Source organism: Cricetulus griseus, chromosome 2, assembly GCF_003668045.3.
Source record: "Cricetulus griseus strain 17A/GY chromosome 2, alternate assembly CriGri-PICRH-1.0, whole genome shotgun sequence".
Lineage (NCBI taxonomy): Eukaryota > Metazoa > Chordata > Mammalia > Rodentia > Cricetidae > Cricetulus > Cricetulus griseus.
Window position 1 is genome coordinate 309,780,972 of NC_048595.1, and position 22,142 is coordinate 309,803,113.

The window sequence follows — 22,142 nt, forward strand, 5'->3', positions numbered from 1 at the left end:
TATGTTTGAATTCCACTCTTATGTTTGAAATTTTCCATAATTTAAAAATTTATATACATTCTAATTGTGTAGCCACAATGCTAGTAGACAAGAACATCTGTATAGCTTCAGTGTAATCAGCAAAATAAAGATATGGGGACAATCAAGTGACAACTCCCAGTATATTTACTTATTTTTGTTGCTAGAGTTTTGATAAGTATACTGGCCTGGCCTGGTAGTCATTATGTAGCCAAGTGTGACCTTGAACTTGTGATAGTCCTTCTGCCTTAGCTTCCCAAGTGCTGGGATTGTATGTATTTATAGCCTCACCTTCATAGGTGAAAACCAATTGAGGATGCCTTATTGGATCCTATTTATGGCTACTTTTTAAATGTTCTTGGCCTTTCAACCTCTGATCAAATTTCTCTCTATTCTTTAAACCTGCATCCCCTGGCTTGGTGATTACCTATGTAATTAAAATATCCAGCAGATGCTTACTGAGTGCTATGAGGTACCAGGCATGATACAAAGCCTGGCAAATGGTAGTCATTGGATGCTGCAGATATGCTGAGCTGTGGTTCCCTGTTAACATGTCAGGCTGCCTTTGTTATCAGCTTTCTTTATAACTAGTAATGGCTTTAGGTCATGTGACAACTTTGAAGGGAATAAAAAAAGCACCACAGAGCTATGGGTTTATTATTATACAGACTAATTTGAACATAGAATACATGTGGGTTTTGGTTCATTTTTAATACTTTACAAAAGAAGACTTGCACTGAAGGGCACTGGCAACAAGACCACTAGATGTCACCACTGACAACATAAACGGTAAAGCAAGGGCTTATGGTCCTGTTTTAAACTACCAAACTGAAGGATACAAAAGTAAAAACACCAATACACCCTATAAAATACTGAGGCATAATGTGTGCATGTTATCTTACACCTGTAATCCAATTACTCTGGAGGCTGAGGCAGGAGAATTACTGTGGGTTTGAGGCCAGACTAGGTTGCATACTGATTTCTAGGCCGTCTAGAGCTACAGTGCAAAACCCTGTATTAAAAACAACAAAACTCAAACCCACAGGGACAGTTTCAGTCTAGCGTCCATGAAAGTATCCAGGGCTGTGGGCACAAGAAGTTAAATACTGCCTAAGTCCTGGTGGCCATCAACTCACTGGGCAGCAGTGACAAGGTCATGACATGGTCTTTGCAGTGGAAGGAACTAATCCGCCTGCTCACTTTCAGATCTCCATTCCTCACAGTTAGAAACCTGTCTGGATCACAAACCAGTCATACCCAGCCTACCCCACCAGACACATGCATTTCCTTATAGATTTTACACACGCATACACAGACCACATGTATACATGAAGACAGCTCAGTCAGTGGCAAAGCCACACATACGTGACAGCACACGTCACTTATGCTAGTGTGCAGCAGGCTGAACCATACTCACTCAGGGATGAAGCACTTCACCATGCCTGTTTTTTTAGGACAATGACTGACTGAAAGCAAAGTTCACAAGACAATACTTTCACTATGTGAAATAACGTTGATATTTTCTTCCTAATGTGGTCTTTATTTTAAAAAGTAATAGCCAACAAACTGATTTTACTGGATTAAATATACTTTCAGACATTTGACACATCAGAAAACAGAGGCTGGGAGAGGCTTGATGCCCTGCCTTGGGTGACTCAGGATTCTGGAAACACTAGCAGGTTTTGTATAGAAGGCCCCAGGTAAGAACTGAAACATGTCCTTGGTAGTTGGCCAGACACATGTCATTCTCTACTTTGTCAATGCAATGATGGAAAACCTCTGTGAGATAGTTGTGTGTAGCAGCAAAATTTGAAAAGTACTTCTCTGTAAAATACTAACGTGACTATGTTAACATCTCAAATCTCTTCAACCACTCTTTGTGGTTCTCAGGCCAAGTACAAATTCTCAGTGTGACGGTAACAAATGGCTCTTCCAGTCTGGCACAGAGTCAGTAGGCAGCTTCATTTCTCACCACCTCCTGGCAGGACAGAGGACATGTCTTTCATCAGTTGGCTCACATTTCTTTGCTTCAAAGCCTTCCTTGAGACCTGCTTCCCACCTCTCAGCTAAAGCATCCATTCTATGGCCCGGAGTCTCCTTCTGCCTGTCTCCACTGGATTACAGCATTCTCCAGGTCACATGTCCCCTGGCAGGTCACTCAGAGTTCAGTATGTAAGAGGAACTTGACAAATGTAAGAATGTCAGGTGAGAAGGCTGAGATGGCTCAGGGTGAAGAGTGTTTACTGCTGCCTGACAGTGATGGTACACACCTGCAATTCCAGCACTCCAGAGGCAGAGGCAGGCAGATCTTTCAAGGCCAGCCTGGTTTACAGAGTGAGTTCCAGTGAGTTCCTTGTAGCTAGGGCTACAAGGAGAAACCCTGTCTCAATAAAATGATAAAACAAACCAAAGAGCATTTATTGCTCTTGCAGAGGACCTCGAGTTTCATTTCCAGAATTCACACTCGTCAGTTCACAACTGTCACTAACTCCAACTCCAGGAGATCCAATACCCTTTTGCTCCCACAGGTAGCTGAACACACATGTGCACACACACATGTGCACACACACACACACATGCACTGATACATGAATACACATAAAGTATATTTTTACAAAGTTCCAGATGAGAGCTGTAGAGGTCAATTGCTTCCCTAGTATATGCAAGGCCATGGGTCCTATCCGTAGCACTGAAGGGGGAGTTGGAGGGGGGTAGGGGGAGCATTCCCTAAGTGATACAAGTATGATAAATATTTCTAAGAATATTTTCATATCCTTGATTTAACGTCATTGGAGTACCACTGTGGATTAAGTAAAGGGTGATTTTACAAAGCAGAGCCCACACCCTGCTATCTCAGGAGCATACAGACAACTGACACTATCTTGGGGAGAAAGATGAGAAAATCCCATTTTGATCTGACCATAACCAACTCTGCTTTTTCCACTGGCTGGAGAACCCCATCTCCACTGCAGACTGGAGCCTTTCCCAAAGGGCTTTTTTCTTTTTCTTTCTCTTTCTTTTCTTTTTTCTCCAGACAGAATCTCACCATGTAGACCTAGCCAGTAATTTGCTATATAAATCAGACTGGCCTTGAACTCAGATCTACCAGTCTCTGCACCCTAAGTGTAGAAGACACCTATGTTTTAATTAAAAAATGTTTTCATATAATATATTCTGATTATGATTTCCCCTCCCCTAACTTTACACCTTTTCTCTCTCAATATATTTGCCAACTTTATTTTCTAATTTCACATATAGAGTCTAGTTTTGTTGAGTAATTCCTGGAATTAATGACATGTGTCACCATGCCAGGCCCCCAAATGCTGTCCTCACCTTCAATGACTTAGGATATACCATGAACAAGAGGAGGGGTTAAAATGAAGGAGCAACCACAAAGCTCATGTTAAGTCAGGCCTTGTGGCATAGGCCTGTGGTCCCAGCTACTAGGGAGGCTGACACAGAAAGATCAAGAGTTCAAGACCTGCCTGAGCTACAATGTGAGTTCAAGGCCAACCTAGGCAACCCTATCTCAAAATAAAGAGTAAAAAGAGGCTGAGAAGAATTTGCTTAACCATGTGCAAGGCCCTAGGTTCAATCCCCAGTACTGAAAGAACAAAAATCAAAACTAAACCTAAACAGGGCCTGAGCTGGTAGGTTAACATCTCAGAGCTTGTTAGTTAAAAACTATCTAGTATTTCCAGATAAGGACATTATTCAGAACATACATACACGGTTAGTTTTCACCACAGCAGTAGCCTCCCTCTGCCACCAAAGCAGTTATGTTATCACCTGTCACTAAGTGCTTTTTGACTGCCAGTTATGCACAGTTTAAGAGTCTCTCTGTCTCTGTCTCTGTCTCTGTCTCTCTCTCTTCTCTCTCTCTTTCAAGACAGGGTTTCTCTGTGTAACAGCCCAGATGTCCTGGAACTCACTTTGTAGACCAGGCTGGCCACAAACTCACAGAGATCCATCTGCCTCTGCCTCCTGAGTGCTGGGATTAAAGGCGTGCACATCACTGCCAGGCTAGTGCCCATCTCTTGACTCTTGCTCCTCTCTTTGCCTCTTCTTTCCTCTCTTACCCCTCTTGCTTTTCTCCTGCCTCTCTTCTTCCATTTATCCCTCTGCCTTCCTCATGTCCCCACTCTGACATGGCTTTTCACTCTTACACTGTTCCCCTCCCCCAATAAATCTTTTGCACTAATTCTGCTGCATGTGGCATGTTTACTTAGTGGTATACCTTGGCAGGGCCCAACAAAAGACACCCACTTTGCTTTTCTTTAAAAAAAAATCCTTAACATTACATACACACATACATACACACAGAGAGGGACCACCCACCCACCACACCAACACACACACACACACACACACACACACACACACACACACACAGGAGGACAGGCTTGGGAAATGATTTGCTGAGAAATCTTTGTTCATATTAGGGACAGTGAAGAGAAAATTCCCTTTCAGAAGCTGTGAAGATGTTAATTCTGAACAGCAAAGTGCCCAGCAAGCATATACAAAAGCTCTCATCCTAGCAGGAATATGTGCGGCTCAGTATTTTGAACTCACTTGTAGCTTTCTTTTTTCTTTCTTTCTTTTATTTTTATTTAAATTTTTATTTTATTTTTTTTCGTGACAGTTTCTCTTAGCTTTGGAGGCTGTCCTAGAACTAGCTCTTGTAGATCAGGCTGGTCTCAAACTCACAGAGATCCTCCTGCCTCTGCCTCCCAAGTCCTGGGATTCAAGGCGTGCGCCACCAACGCCCTGCTAACTTTTCTAGCAGTTTAGATTAACCCTTTCCTACTTCCACTCCTTCCAAGAGTTCAGTTGTTATTGGGAAGACATGGCCCTGCTAAGGTATGCCACTAAGTAAACATGCCATGTGCATGTACTTTGCAGATGTGGACTGGAGTGCTCTGCAGGTGTGGACTGGGGTGCTCTGCAGGTGTGAAGTGAGGTGCTCTGAAGGTGTGGACTGGGGTGCTCTGCAGGTGTGAACTGTGGTGCTCTGCAGGGGTGAACTGGGGTGCTCTGCAGGGGTGGACTGAAGTGATTCTGCAGGTGTGGACTGGGTTGCTCTGCAGGTGTGGACTAGGGTGCTCTTCAGGTGTGAACTGGGGTGCTCTGCAGGTGTGGACTAGAGTGCTCTGCAGGTGTGGACTGGGGTGCTCTGCAGGTGTGGACTGGGGTGCTTTGCAGGTGTGGAGTGAGGTGTTCTGCAGGTATGGGCTGGGGTGAGCTGCACATGTGGACTGGGGTGCTCTGCAGACTTCCATGATTGCCCAGAGGAGCACTGCCTTACCTTAGTACAGATCCCACTCTCACAAATCTATCTCTGGCCACATGTGGCTCCATTTTTCTTGCTGTAAGAAAACATCTAAAGTTGATTCAGAATGGAATGGGTTTGTTTTGACACCTGGTTCTGGAAGCTGGAGAGTTCAAGGCTGGTCAAACCTTATGCTGGCTAAAACCTTATGCTGCTTTAACTCATTGCAGAAAGCAGGTAGATATGTGGAAGAATAGAAGGGATAGAGGGACAGACCTATTGTCTTAGTTATTGCTCTATTGTTGTGAAGAGACTCTTATGTCACATCTACTCCAACAAGGCTACCTATCTTAATCCTTTCTAATAATGCCACTCCCTATGGGGGCCATTTTCATTCAAACCACCACATTCTACTCCCTAGTCTCTATAGGCTTACAGGCATATCATAATGCAAAAAGCATTCAGTCCAACTTCAAAAGTCCCCATAGTCTATCACAGTTTCAACAATGTTTAAAATTCCAAAGTTCAACGTCTCTTCTGACACTCTCTTAACTGTAACCCCCATAAAATCAAAATAAAAAAGCAGATCACATAATTCCAACATATATTGGCACAGGATATACATCATCATTTCAAAAGGGAAGAAAGGGGCATAATGAAGAAATACTGGACTAAAGTAAGACCAAAAACCAGCTGGACAAACTCTAAACTCTGCTTTTCCAAGTCTGATGTCAAAGTGCTCTTCAGATCTCCAACTCCTTTCAGCTATGTTGACTGCAACACACTTGTGTCTGTTGGGCTGGTTCCACTCCCTGTAAGCAGCCCTCCTCAGCAAGTATTCCACAGAAGATGCCAAAATGCTCTGGCATCTTCAGCATTTTGGGGTCTCCAAAGCAATCAGGCTTCAACTTCACAACTTCATGGAATGGCTTCTCTGGATCTCCATGCAGGGATACCCCTGCCACTTGCTTAGCCTCAGCAGCTTTCCTTAGTCACAGAGGGAGATTGCATAACCTCTTTCTTGTATCCTTGACTCTAAAACCAGAACCATATGGCCAAAGATGCCAAGTTCTGCTGCTTTCTGGGAGTGGAACATGACCCCCTCATTAAAATATATTTTCATCAACTTTCTGTTTTCGATAATTTCCTTCATTGTCTGAGCTTGGCTGTCCTTTTCTTTAATTCCTTTTTACAAATTGGAAGCTTAGCTAGGTAGGGTCTTGCCCTGAGGTCACCACTCCCTTTAGCATCAGGCTTTTCTTTAATCTCTTTATCTCCTTGATCACAGGACTTATGAGGGCTAAAGTTATGTTTTAACTTTTAATTGCTGTGCTTAAGAGGTCTAAAGAACAAAAAGCATCTAACCTATAATCTCCACTTATCCAAGGACAGACAAACCTGTAAGCCTCACTTGCCAAAGGACAGATAACTTCCTGGAATTTGGGGGCTGTTCACATAAGATAACAAGACATGTTTTCACTTTTGTAAACAAGGTTGGTTGCCCCAACTGCACAGGATGAGTTTGATCACATGTAGGCAGGAAATATGTCAGGGTGTATGCTTGCTTGCAATTGGATGAAGGCAGGAAGTACATAGCCTTGTGGGTTTTGTCTTTATAAGCACCCAATGAACATAATTTGCAGCCATTTTCTGGGAATCCTGGGTACGGACCTGGACAGTGTCCAACTTCCTGGCCAGTATTTAATAAAGTTTGATTCAAATTTGACTTTAAATTGTGCTAGTAGTCTTATTCTTGCCTAAGCTTCATTACATTTCCTAGTGCCCCCTTTCTCTTCAAACTATATATTTTGTATTTTTCCTAACTCAGCTTGCTCCTTTTCATCACAGATCTGCATAAGACTGGTTACTAATAACCACACAGCACAGTCAATACTAGGCTGTCTAGAAATCTCCTCTGCTAAAGCTGCTAATCCATAACTCTTCAGGATGATTTTTTGGATAAGGGCAGAAAACAGCCACACACTTCACCAAAATATCACAAGAATGATCTCTAGGCCACTTATTAATATTCTTCTCATCTGAAACCTCTGAACTGGGTCCCTGCAGTTCAAATCACCCTCAGCACCACTGTCTTCAATGCTCCCACTAGGATGGTCCATTGATCCCCCTTTAAATTGTCAAGTCGATTTTCTAGTCCTAAGCCTATATTCCTCTAAACAATCATAGTGACGCCTTTCACAGCAATACCCCAGTACCAGGTAATAACATCTGTCTTAGTTAGGGTTTCCATGCTGTGAAGAGACATTGTGACCATGGCAACTCTTATACAGAAAACATTTAATTTGGGCTGGCTTACAGTTCAAAGTCTTAGTTCATTATTGTCATAGAAGGAAGTATGGTGGTATGTGGGCAGACATGGTGCTGGAGAGATTGCTGAGTTGTACATCTGGATTGCAGGTATGAGGAAGAGAGATACTGAGCCTGGCTTGAGCATTTGCTACCTCAAAGACCACCCTCAGTGACATTCTTCTCCAACAAGACTACACCAATCCAACAAGGCTACACACATTCTAATCCTTTCAAATAATGCCACTCCCTATGAACCCATGGGAGCCATTTTCATTCAAACTGCCACAGACACTATGACCAAGACAACTTATAAAAGACACCATTTAACTGGGGGCTTGCTTACAGTTCCAGAGGGTGAATCCATGACCATTGTGAGTTAACATGGCAGCATGCAGGTATGGCACTGGAGCAGTAGCTGAAAACTCAGATTTAATCTGCAAGTTGTAGGCAGTGAGTGTGGACTTTTGAAACCTCCAAGCCCATCTCCAGTGACAAAAGCCTCCAATAAGGCCACCTCTTCTAATCCATCCTAAATAGTCTACCAACTAGGGAACAAGTATTCAAATATATGAGCCTATGGGGGCCATTCTCATCCAACAAACACACCTGCTTCATAACAACCAACTTCCTCAAGAATCTGAGAGCAGAATCAGACCCTCTTGACAACCTGTTCTCTTAAAGGGTCCAGCACTTCTCAGTACCACTGGGAATTAAATTTCAATAGAGGTTTCAAAGGAGATGAACCTCATTCAAACCACAGCAACCATCATGTTGAAAAAACATCTAAATGTCCTTACCATTCCTATACAGACAAACCAACTTACAATAGTGCAGCTGAGCAATGTTTTAGGTCATGATGGTGTAAAAGTGATACACAGGCAGCAGAAACCATACTTTGAATTTTGATCTTCTCCTGGGCTATCAATATGCAGTCCAATATTCTCTTGTGACAGCAGGCATTGACAGCAAGCTTTGGACAAAACTTTGGACAAAGTGTAGCGAGTGAAAGACTTCAGAGCACTCAACCTTAAATGTGATGCTTTCATTAAACCTCTCCCCCAAGGCTCAGGGAACTATGCAGAAAAGGAGGAAACTTTGTGAGAGCCAGAGGTGGTGGATAATTTCTTATGGACACAACAAGCCTGGTGCATATATGAATCACAGGCTATGGCAACATAAATAGGGCCTGCATAGGTACAAGGCAGATAGGGTTCCAGCACTGGGTGGAGAAAGTGGACCCAGGAGCCCAACCTAACTCTGAACTTATCTGCAATTGATACCCATTGGCAAAGAGAAAATCAGTTTTCTCCAATAGAGTCAGTCTTATAGGCATATTAACCACATGTCAGGGGTGGGCTCAATGCACAGGAGTAGTTGGCCAACACAAACAAAAAACTCTCAGTGGTATCTTTTTAGATGTTTTTTGTCTCATTTTGCTTTGTTTGGATATTCTCTTTCTCTCTCTCTCTCTCTCTCTCTCTCTCTCTCTCTCTCTCTCTCTCTCTCTCTCTCTCTGTGTGTGTGTGTGTGTGTGTGTGTGTGTGTGTGTGTGTCTTACTAGTTGTTTGCTTGTTTATTTTGGCTCTCATTTTCATGGGTTTTGTATGTGTGTGTTCCTTGTTTGTTTTTTTTTTTTCTCCCTGTTTTATGTTGTTATAAAGAGAAAGAAAGAACATAAAGTTTGGTGGAAGGATCTGGGAGGAATTGAGGGAGGGGAAATACATGATTAAAATTTACTGTTTTGAAGAAAAAACATTTCCCTCTTTTGTCTTTTTTGAGACAGAGTTTCTTTTTGTAGCCTTGGCTATCTTGGGAACTCAGAGATCCATTTGCCTCTGCCTCCTGAGTGCCAGAATTAAAGGCATGTGCCATCACTGCCTGGCCGAAAAAATATTTAATAATAATAAAAATAAAACAGTACTCTACAGTATTGTGTTATTAAGCTTTTTTGCATACTTTGTTTTGTGATTTCATATCCCATAACATTCACAAAATGCTAGATGCCTGTACAAGTAAAATATTCAGCACTTTTTAAAATACAATAGACTTTTTATAAGATAATTTTGCCTAACTTCAGGCTAATGTAAGTGTTCTGGGCATATATAAAGGCAGCTAATACCAGTAAGGTATCTCAGTGGGTAAAGGCACTGTGGCCAAATCCAATGACCTGAGTTTGACTCCTAGGACTCACACAGTGAAAGGAGGGAACCCTTTCTTTTCATTTCCACATGTGTTATGTGGCAAGAGCCCTGGCCCATGCTCACATGTAGACAAAAGAAATAAAAATTTAAAAAGTGGATTAAGCTAAACTGTGATGCTCAATAGGTTAGATATATTAAACTCATCTTCAGCTTATGATATTTTCAATTTATACTGGGATATGATAGAACCTAAACATCAGGAAGCAAGTCTGTCTGCCTTGCAGAGAATTGACAAGGGCTTGCTGGCAATAATAGAATATGAATCCAAATCAGAGGTTTCTGCAGGGAGAGTGGCTGCCAAAGTCACCCCAGTTAGGCTGTTCCAGAAGCTGGCTCTAGCATCTGGAGGTGTAAGGTATCCACAGGTGACTCTGCAGGACACACTTCATGGAAGAAACTATACAACTTGTATTTTCCACTTAGTTTCATATTCTAGAAAACAAAAAAGTAAAGTAACCTGTAATTCCCCCAGAAAAGGCCTGTCTTAATGTCTTGCAGCTATGAGACATATTATGGACTGAATTAATAGCAGTTGATTATGTGGCAAGTGAACATTTAATACTTGTACATTAATGATTTAATGTAGTTCTCACAGCAGTGTTGTGAGGTAGCTTGTTATTCTCATATTGAAAAGAAAGAAAGCTGTAGGGCTATGAGGACTTGCACAAAAGCCTCCAGTATGTAGCAGAGTGTTTGTGACTCTCTCAGGTAGAAGGAAAAATAATTGTGTTATTTTTATTTGCAATGCTTTAATGTTTCCTATAGTTATTTAAAGACTTCCAGTTATCATGCCATACTTTGCTTGTAAAACACATTATTATAATAAAATAATCAGTTATTCTTTATTCTGTTTTTATTTTTTTATTCTTTAATTACTACTCATATTTACATATCCATCCCCCCATTGCCTTGCCCTCCCATCCTCCCATGTTTCTCCCAACCCACCCCCCAACTCCTCCCCAGGGATGGTAAGGCCCACCACGGGGGACCTTCAAAGTTCGTCATATCATATATCATATCATATCATATCATATCATATCATATCATATCATATCATACAGCCTAGGCCCTCCTTGCTGTATCTGGGCTGCAATAGTCTCCCTCCATAGGGAATGGGTTCCCAAAGTCCATTTGTGCTCTAGGTATAAAGACTGGCTCCACTGTTAGAGGTCCCATAGACTGTCTTGGCCTCCTAGCTGGCACCCACATTCAGAGGGCTTGGTCCAATGCTGTTTCCCCAGCTTTATGACTAGGGTCTCCATGCTATTAAGTAGGTCAGGTCCACTGTTTCTGTGGGTTCTCCAACCCCATCTTGGCTCCTTGCTCATCCCTCCTCCCTCTCCACAACTGAATTCCAGTAGTATGGTTCAGTGCTTAGCTGTGGGTACCTGTTTCTGCTTTGAACAGCTACTGGATGAAGGCTCTAGGAATGGTAACCAAGGTAGGCATCAATCTCATTATAGTGGAAGGGCATCAATGGCATCCTCTCCACCACTGTTTGGATTCTTAGTTGGGGTCATCTCTGTGGATCCCCTAACATTTCCCCTGTGCCAGAACTCTCTCCAAACCTGTACTGTCTCCCTCTATCAAGGCATTTCCTTTCTTGCCCTCCTCTATTCCTCCTCTGTCTCAGTCCTCTTGTTCTCTATTCTTTATTTCGTATCTATACAAACACACACACACACACACACACACACACACACACACACACACACACACACACACACACATTTGGGGAGTGAGAGAGAATCCATTACTCCTGAGTTTGACTGTAAGAGAATAATTTAAGATGGGGTTTTTTTCCCCCCCAACAAATTATTTTTTATTAGTTCAAATTAGAAACAAGCCTGCTTCACATGTCAATCTCTTCTCCCTCTCCCTCCCCTCCTCCCCCACTCCCTACCAGCCCCCCACCCATCCCCCCTCTGCTCCCAAGGGAGGGTAAGGCCCTCCATGGGGGATCCCCAAAGTCTGTTATATCATCCTGGGCAGGGCCTAGGCCCTCCCCCATGTGCCCAGGGTTAGAGCATCCCTCCACGTGTAATGGGCTCCCAAAGTCCTTTCTTATGCCAGGGATAAATATTGATCCACTGCCGGAGGCCCCATAGAGTGCTGAGGCCTCCACACAGATGGGTCATTTTTATAACATTAATTTTCAGAGACAAGTTTTTTTGTGAGACCACACACACAAATATATTTCTCCATCAATCTCCACAACAGAAAAGGAACTCTGCCTAGAGGAAAATGTGTGAGAACAGTCATTCAGCATTGCAATGTCACTGAATTAGATGCATTTTTGCTATATATAGTGATATGAATCTGCGATGTGGTCCTTCCAAACAACTTATTCCAAACAGGTTTGCAGATGTTTCTTCCCAAGGAAAGAAATCTGCATCAAATCTTGGTGACTTGAGATACTGCAGTCCCATATGCATAAACACCAAGGCTCCTCAGGTACACTCTTGGTGTCCATCATGCTGCAGCTTCCGGACCAGCAGGAGATCTGGAACAAGAACAAAACAAAGCAAAGAGAATAACCGTAGCAGTAAAGTCTATTTCCAGAGTGCTGGCCATAAATATAACCATCCATTCCTGCAGTTGTGTGGGGATCCTTTGTAGCAGGGTAAAGCACCTCTAAATACATGTAACACTAAAGAACTAGCCAGGGCCAAACCCAATAAAGACAATGTAACCTGACACCCAGATCCAACATGTAGCTAAAGGTAAGAGAGACACCATCACCTTTCTAACAACGAAGTATGAACCCAAGCTTTGCTCTTTACCTTTCTTGTCAACAAATCACTCATCCTGCGATGTTGCTTTAGCATAGCTCAGAGGAAGATTCAGACCAACAACTGGCCCCATGATGCTCAGCCATGATGTGATGTAGTTGACATTTCTAGGAAACATATGTAATATAAATTCTGTATCACAGTTTCTGATGGAGAACCAGAAAGTGGCCAAAAGGAAGAGAAACGAGGCCTTTCTAACCAAGATGTGGGCTTGCTTGGAATCCCAAAATCCTTATGGCAGCCACATGCTGTAAGTTGGGTCTGTGTGCCTGGAGTATATAATGATCTCCCACCAAGGTAGGTAGGCCAAGACAGAACTGGGGCCTCTGATTTCTCCTGATGGCCCAAGCTTTCATTTGAATTTAAGCAGTTATTGAGCTGGCTGAGTGCAGCAGGTAAAACAGTGGTGCTGAGGTAAAAATGCTTGTATTCAAGTCCCTGTCCTACCCCAAACTAGCTGTGTGACTTCAGCAGAGTCACCCAACTCCTCTGTGTTTTAGCCTTCTTGTCTGAAAACCGAGTAAAACAGTGGTATTTAGTTTTGGGATATAATAAAAGCCCAATGTGTTCATACATCTAAAACTCAGGACACTTAGCACACAGCCAAAATCAATGTGTTCTCCATTACTATTAGAAAGAATATTTCTTATTTTAGCCCAGCTTTTAGAGTCACATGAAAAGATTTATACTTTTAAACTCAGAGTAAAGTACAATGTGTCTTAAAGTTGTTTCTTACCTATTGATTTTCTGTGGATTTTTCAGCACAGCAGTCATGAATTCATTTGTCTTGCAGGGATGTAGAACAAAGAATGGTTGCCCAAGTATAGGATGTTCCTGTAACAATTCAAACTGTCACTGAACTACATTGAAAAGTTAAACAATTTGCTTCACTTTTTATTATTTAAAATGTGTATACCATTTCTCTCTCTTTCCCTCTTCCTCTGTGTGTGTACACATATTCACATTCGTGTTTGCACACAAGCACATGTACACATGCACACATGCACACATGTGTTGATCTGAGGACAACTTTCAGGTGCTATTCCTCTCCTGTTACCATTGGGATCTTGGGCCTGACCTCAGGTCATCAGGCTTGGTTGCAAGTGTTTTACCTATTGTGGTGGTTTTGTTAGACCCCTGGAAAACTCAGGCCTCCGGGGTCCCAGCCCAGGACCACAGTCACCCCAATCACCAGGCGGATTCGAAAGCTTGCTGCAAACTGCATGAGGCTTTATTGTTGTTTAACGAGCTAACCCCATGTTAGCTCGGGTCTTTCACCCACCCGCCATGGCGGATGGCTAGCAAAGACAGCTCGAACCGGCTGCAGAGAGAGATCTTGTAGGGCAGCGTAAGGGGAGTGTCTAGGGGTACGCACAGGCTCAGGATTGGTGTGCCTCCAGGCTTGGAGGGCTTGCCCTGTGTTGACTGGCCAATTGGTTGTTATGGCCCATAGGCCCTCCCAGGGTGGTTGCTATGCTCTATGCATCATTGCTGTGCACTTGTCCATAAAGCACATCCAGAGCCGTAAAGCATAGCGCCACCAGCTAACTTCTGATTGGTTCCTTGCCACGAGGCAGGCATCTGACTTCTAGTGACTAGGACAAGGTCATGGCAAGCACGTGTTACTGTCATGGCTGCCAAAATGGGGAGCTGGTCCCTTCAGTTTGAATGAGAATGGGCCCCTTAGGGCCATATATTTGAATGTCTATCCGTAAGAGAATGGCACTATTTGAGAAGGACTAGAAGGACTGGATTAGGAGGTATGGCCTTGTTGGAGGAAGTGTGCTACAAAGAGTGGACTTTAAAGTTTCAAAAGTTATGCAAGGCAGAGGTTCTCTCTTGACCTATGGTTCATGATGGATTTCATCTACTGCATGCATGCCACCATGCTCACCACCATGGTGATAATGGACTAAACCTCTGAAACGGTAAGTAATTAAACTGTCCCCAATTAAATGCTTTATTTTGTAGGAGTTTCTGTGATCATGGTGTCTCTTCACAGCAATAGAACAATGACTAATACACCCACTAAGTCATATCACCAGCTCTGCTCTTTCAAGATAAACATCTACCTTAAATTCCATGTCACTGATTAACATTCAGTATTTCTACTTTGAAATACAAGTATAATCCAAACATGACAAAGGCTGTGAGAAGGAGCTATTCACTGATTTACTGTCAAACACAGTGGGGGCATACATGCCATTTACACACTATAAATTAGATAAATTTCTTTGGTTCTTTCTTGTTTAGCCAATGTTTCTCTTTGGCTTTTAATTATTCCTTAATTTTTCTTCAGTGATGTACAGGGAGACCAGAAACTTGACAATCAGAACAAAGCATTTCTCTTACCTCTTTGTAGTAGTTAAGGGAAAAAAGTGATTTGCATATTTTAACTTAAATTTGGTTAGTGTGCTTATTGTTTCAGCATGCTATCTTCCTCCCAATATCAATTGGTACATGTTGTGTGAGCACAGCAAGGAGTGTGGCAGGGAATGGCCTACATCATTTCTTTCTCCTCTCTTCCCCTCTTCTTTGTCTCTCAAATGTACAGGGCTGTTTCTATAACCCAACATCCCCTATGATGCAATCCATTTCCTCTATAGGAAAATGGCTGGTTTTAAGCTGCAGATCATTCTGCTGATAATTTATAGACACAAATAATAGGGGGAGATCTTAGAGGGTTTCTATATGGTGAGTAACCCATGTACAAAGTCTATCAACGCAAAACAATTATTGATGATGAGTTATTTACATTGTTATTACCAATTATATTGGTAATATATACCATAGATATTACCAACCCACGTAGCTATGGAGTCCATGCAGATGACTTTGAGGGAAAATTCTGGCTATATATATAAGGGCCATGAGAGCTGGAGAGGGCTGCAATTCCAGGCTGTACTTCCTACCCTGAACCAGACATTTGGGCCATATGAAAATGCAGGTCCCACATGCCAGCTCTTCTATTTGTCAAAATGACCTACAAAATCAGCTTATGTAAATGCTCTTAAATTTAAATGCTGACACAATGTCTTGAATCATGAAGCAGGCTAAATCAAACAGGCATGTAGCTGGATCCAGGTTAGGGGCTTCCCAGCAGCTTCTCTTGGTCATCCTACAGGTAAGCCAACCCAACCGCAGTTCCTGAGGAGCTTGATTTCTGCCTCTACCCTCTTCCCTAAGCACCTATATATATGATGCACTTGCTGCCCTTCCAGAGGACCCAAGTTTGATTCACCGTACCCATGTTAGGTGATTCACAACTGCCTGCAGCTCCAGCACCAGGGGATTTGATGCTTCTTCTGGCCTCTGCAGCCATCCCCACATGTGTGTCAGACACACGCAGATACACATAAATAAAGTAAAAAAACAAACAAAAATGCACTGGTGCTGAAACTGAGGGATTTATGTGTGGTGAGGGATGTAGCTGTGGTATGGACCTGGGATTTTTAGCACTACTTGGCCTCCCTAACTGCCATTTTAGACATCTCTGCTCACTACACTGTTTTTTTTTTTTTTTCTAGTTTTCTAATTTTTTATCGGTTCCTTTCCTACCCACATTTCCGTCCATTACTGGGCACTGGGGTCACAACTCAGATGCACTGTGCCTCTGGAAAGTCTCCTGTGCAACTTGATTCTGGATCCTTTATCTGTCTTAGGCTGGTATTTACTAATTCAACATGTATTAATAAGAGAAATCACTTTTCATGTATCTCCCAGGAATAGATCTAGTTATACTTTTGTAGACTAGCATATCTCTAGAGTAAGCAAAGTCTCTAGTCTCATGGAACTTGACTCAAAGGCAGGAGACAGCCAACAACACACAGAGACATAAGCCCAATGATGCAGATAATAGCAGGTGTTCTGAAGGAAATCTAACAGGGCCACACACTCCTAGAGGGCTCACGAGAATGAAGCACCAGCCACTGTACTGAGAACCTCTGGGAAGAGTCTCGAACTTTCACACTGAGTTTCCTGAAGGACTTACTGACTCACACAGAACAGTTTCATTACACAGTCGTGGACTTGCCTCTTAGAGGAGTATGGTCTACACTTTACAAGACCTCAAAAGAACAAGACCTCAGGAGATTCATAGACACAGTTCAGCTCAGGGAACCGTTTTCCCAGAGCAGGTGGAGGAACATGGGCACTACAGCTCTGCTGGCTGGCTGATGTGTTGTAAGGACTTGGCCTCTTTGCTATTTTTGCTCATTCCATACAGAGAATGGGTAAGAGTGCATACAAGCTCTGTTGTGAAGTCTCCTGCTCTACCACTGAGGAACTATGAGTCTTAGGAGAACCTCGATCATTTTCTGTCTCCTTCCTTATTGGATAGAATGATTGCAACTCTTCAATGACACAACATCACACATGTGCACAGAAGAATGCTTGACAGAGACTTCACACTTAGTTATTAATTAATTCATAGCTAAATATGCCATTCAGTCTTGCAGTGATAGTGAACGTTTTATACTAGACCTATATTCCTCATAGTACAGGTTTCACTGAAAGATTTTTACTATATGAGAATGAGACCCGGATTCAATACTCTATTCACACACACACACACACACACACACACGCACACACACACACTCATGCACATGCATGAATACACAGGGACACTCTTGTAAATTTGCAGCATTAAAGAAATCATTGATTAGTATCTTAAGATTTAGGAATACTTGACAACTGATTACAACTACAAGAAAGAAATGTCTGAGTTGACAAAAGATTTAGATATATAGGATAACTAGGATTATCAATATATTTTTTAAAATTATATTTTCATTTATTTAGTATGTAGGTTGATAAATGTGGGTAGGTCAGAGGACAAGCTGTAGGACGTGGCTATATCCTCCTACCATGTGGGCCCTGGGGTCTGAACTCAGGTTGTTAGGGTTGATTTACTTACTGAGCAATCTTACCTTTGGCTTTGGTTTTTTGAGACCATATCTTAATATATGGTTCTGTCCAGCCTAGAAATTACTTTGTAGCCCAGGCTGGCCTCCAATTCATGGCAATCTTTTTGCCTCAGCCCGCTGAGTGCTGGATTATAGATGTGAGACACCACACTCAGTTAAACTGAAAGCTTAGGCATTAAAAAAATGTGTTAGTAATCGTTCTGATTTCTTATATGTTGTTGAGTGTGGTGATACATGTGTCGAATCCCAGCATTTGGGAGGCAGAGGCAGGCAGATCTCTATGAGTTCAAGGCCAGCCTTGTCTACCCACGGAGACCTTGTCTCAAAAAAAGGACAACAATTAATAAATGGAACCCATAAAACTAAACAGTTTCTATACAGTGAAGGACATCCTCATATGAGTGAAGAGACAGCACACAGAACAGGGAAAAATCTTTACCATCTATACATCTGACAAAGGGTTAGTATCTAGAATAAACAAAGAACCCCAAAAACTTAACATCAAAAAAATAAACAATCCAGTTACAAATGGGATATGATGTAAAGACAGTTTTCAAAAGATGAAATACAAAATATCTGTGAAATATTTGAAAAAAAATTCAAAATCTTTAGCCATTAGGAAAATGCAAATTAAAATTACTTTGAGGTTTCTTCTTACCTCAGTCAGAATGGCCAAGGTCAATAAAACAAATTTAGAGAAAGGGAAACACTTATTCACTACAGTTGGGAGAGGAAACTGGTACAACCACTATGGAAATCAGTGCGGAGCTTTCTCAGAAAAATGAAAACAGATATACCATATGTTCTAGCTATTCCAGTCTTGAGCATATACCCAAAGTATTTTATATCCTGCTCATCCATGTTCATTGTTGCTGTATTTACAATAACCAGGAAATGGAAGCAAGCCAGATATCCATCAACCGATGAATAGATAATGAAAATGTGGTACATTTACACAGTGGAATTTTATGTGGCTGTTATGAAAAACCAAATTATGGAATTCTCAGACAACTGAATGTAGTAGAAACAATCATCCTGAGTGAGTTAACCTAGACACAGAAAGATAAATGTCATATGCTTTCTATAATTTCTGGATGCTATCTGAATATCCAGATTAGAATATCCATAGAGGTCAGAATTTTAATAAGGGACAATTACAGCAAGGGTCTTCCAAGGAAGAGGTGACAGAATACATAGATAGAAAATGCTAAAGGAATAAGAGGGGTTAAATTGGGGTAGGCATGGGAGAGCAGGGTCAAGGAGAGAATATGAGGAGGGACAACTAACACTAACAATCTTTTGAAAGAGCCATATGGAAATTTTGTACTATAGAAGCTTTGTAATGGTAAATACTTACATAAAAAGAGGTTTAGTTGTGCTACCCTACAATGGGAGGCGAATACCCCAAACAGACATCCTATACTAGCAAATAAATACCCCAATATCAGGAATGAGTGACCTATTTTTGAGTCACATTGGGTCATATTGACTGCCAAGCATTACAGGATATTGCCAATAATCCTGGCTACAACTTGATGGTAAGACTTCAGTGCTGCAGACCCTATATATTTGAGTCACAGAACATGGGGACATAACTGTATTCACTTGAAAGCTTCATCCCTACTGGGTACTAGTTCATGGTGCTAGAAGGTGCTATGCATGCTGCCAGAGGAGAAATGTAAGCCTCAATTTTACCTAGCTATGAATCCTGCAAATTACAACTACTGGCCTGAAAAGACAGGCCCACTGGTACGATCAATAGTGGCACAAATGTTATGGGAATAACCAACTACTTCTGGTTAGCTCAAAGACCTGCTACATGAGACAGAATCCATACCTTGTGTTATTAAAGGAGCCAAGAACCTGTAGCTAGATAGATCCTAGGGGGAAATCCAGTACTATTATTCTGCTACATGGACATAGTATTAAAATGATTCCTTTTTTCTTTCTTTCCTTTTTTTTTTTTTTTTTTTGGTTTTTTTCAAAACAGGGTTTCTCTGTGGCTTTGGAGACTGTCCTGGAACTAGTTCTTGTAGACCAGGCTGGTCTCGAACTCACAGAGATCCGCCTGCCTCTGCCTCCCGAGTGCTGGGATTAAAGGTGTGCGCCACCACCGACTGGCTAAAATGATTCTTGACTAATTATAATACCGAATAGATCAGAGCATGTTTTAACTGTCAACAGGAAAGTTTCTCCTTGCAATAGATGGCAATTAACACAGAAACTCACAACCAATCAACATTCAGAGAACAAAATACTGTTGAATGCTCAGTCCTAAATCAGACATTCATATCACACCTCTCCCTTCAAGACTCAGGGATCTTTGTTCAAAAAGGGAGTAGAAGGATTCTAAGAGTCAGAGGTGGTTGATAATATCAAGGAAACAGTGTTTTACAGACTCAAGAGTGAACAGTATATATGTAATCTCATGATGAGTTCAGGAGCCATTGCATTTGATAGCTATTGGAAGAAGGAGAGTCAGATAAATATGTGAGCTGATGGATTGACCACACACTAGGAAAGGACTCAATCCCAAAACCAGCTGGCAACACAAACTGGACTTTACGGGGGAAAAAGGAAAAAAAAAGAAGTAATCTCAAAGTTGGATGAGAAGGGATGGGGTGGTGGTAAGGAGAAGGATCTGGGGGTGGGGTGAAGATGCTAAAAATATACTTATGAAATTACTTTTGTTGTTTTTTGAGACAGAGTTTCTCTGTGTAGTTCAGGCTGGCTTCAAACTCAGAAACCCACTTGCCTCTGCCTCCTAAGAGCTGGTCCTAAAAGAGTGTGCCACGACAGACACCCAGCTCATTTATGAAATTCCTAAAGAATTAACAAAAATATTGCAAAAAGGGAAAGAAATAATAATTGAGGGGAACAAACCTTCAATTGTGGCAAAATAGGCCAGCAACCCCTCTCCTCCCAAAGTAAGTACAACCTGAGTAAAATTTTCAACCATCAGTTCCACACAAACTGTTCAGGGACTAGAAACCAACAACCAAAGGCAAATAAAACTTTGGGGAAGTATAATTTATGATAAACTCAGTGATCTCAAGTTAGAAACAGAAGAAATCTTGCAGCTCTCTTGCTTAGAAATGCTTCCTATCCCCCAACCAGTCCCAGCTCCCCTCTCTGGTCTCAAGAAGTAGCAGGTGTGCAGCCAGAGGGACGGACTTGCTCTCTGTCTACTGTTCAGAAGTGCTGTCAAGACAAATCACAAAACCAGACCTCAGGAAGGAACTCCACAGCTCCGGGGCCAGAGGGTACAGCTCCAGTTGAGGCAAGCTGGTAAGGCAAACATTTGAAGGGAAATCCTGGGATGGAGGCAGTTGCAGGAGGGAAAGAATGTTCTGCAGGCATCCCTGGCTGATGGAACAACACAAATGCAGGTGACACACAAGGGCTGCCAGGAGATGAAAGCCAAGATTGGCTTAAATAGCTCCGGAAGACCCACCCAGTGTGCTTCTCCCACATGATAGCCAGTGGCAAAAGGGGGAAGCTCTATGGGCTCGGTGCATTTAAACACAATCTCTATCAACCTGTAAACTCTACAGACACAGCTGAGTCACTCTGAAGAAGGCAGGTTAAATTTTTTTAAAATGAAAATAAAAAGCCAGACATAGGGACAGACCCATGGGTATAATATTCACTCTTTTTGGAGACTGAGGCAGGATGATCATGAGGCTGCCCACCAGCCTGAGGAGCATGGTAAGACCTCATCTTAAACAAACAAAAACCAAAATAGCAATAATGAAAACAACAGACATATGAGAGGCTACACTTAAGGGAAGGCATGTTCTGAAGATGAAGCCCAGGGACATTTCTAATAAAAAAAGAAGCAACAGCAACAGTAGCAAAAAGAGCCTTCAGAAGATGACCCTGAGTTTACAGCTGGACTGGAAAGAAGTGGTTGTAACTTGATCAGGAGTTTGAAGTCTCCCCAAGATGTCTTGGGAGTAGGTGAAGTCAACTGGGTTACAAGTCGCCTCTGAGAGCTGCATTCTCTCTAGGATAGGAAGAGAACTCAGTTCATATCTAGTTTAGTGTGGGCTGTGCTATTATGGAAGTCCTACTAATCACCAGTGTTTGGCATCATTTTTTAAAAGTTGCCTTTGAAAGTTGTCTTATTTACTTAATTTTTATTTTCTGTGTGTATGTATTTTGCCTGCATGTATGTATGTGCACTGTGTGTATGTCCAGTGCTGGGGTGGGGTGGGGCCCAGAAGAGGGCATCAGAGCCTAGGGCAGCTGTAAGCCATGACGTGAACCCTCCCCTGGTCCTCTACAAGAACAAGTGCTCTTAACTGCTGAGCAACAGCTTCAACCATGTCCCCCCCCCCCCGGTGTTTTAAAAAATGGAAGATTTCTTTCCAGGTTGGGATGTGACGAGCTGGATTTCAGGTGGTCAGGTCCTTTACTAATGCCGGCTACTTTCAAACAGGGAAGCTGGAGGAGGAGATCCTGAGGCAACCAACCCCTCAATGCTTTTGAGTCCCAGTCAGTCGATCCTACAATCCTAGAAATTTGTGTTCAGACCAAGTAGGCATCTTAGTTAGAGTTGTCAATGCTGTAACGAAACACTGTGACCAAAACAACCTGGACTGGAGGAAAGGGTTTATTTCAG

General features: G+C 42.2%; 1 protein-coding gene across 7 annotated transcripts in view; it reads right to left on the bottom strand.

Annotated features, from left to right (window-relative positions):
- Positions 1-11,964: 11,964 nt before the first annotated feature.
- Positions 11,965-22,142, bottom strand: part of Atg10 (autophagy related 10) — a 280,774-nt gene continuing 270,596 nt past the window's right edge. For 5 of the 7 annotated variants that reach the window (XM_027401757.2, XM_027401758.2, XM_027401761.2 and 2 more), the window contains 3 exons: positions 13,327-13,424; positions 12,582-12,697; positions 11,965-12,301 (listed from right to left, as the gene is read on the bottom strand). In XM_027401757.2, the coding sequence (XP_027257558.1) occupies positions 12,598-12,697; positions 13,327-13,424 (198 nt within the window). In that variant the 3' untranslated portion in view covers positions 11,965-12,301; positions 12,582-12,597. The remainder of the gene's footprint in view (positions 12,302-12,581; positions 12,698-13,326; positions 13,425-22,142) is intronic. The other 2 variants (XM_027401759.2, XM_027401762.1) reach the window with 1 other exon arrangement.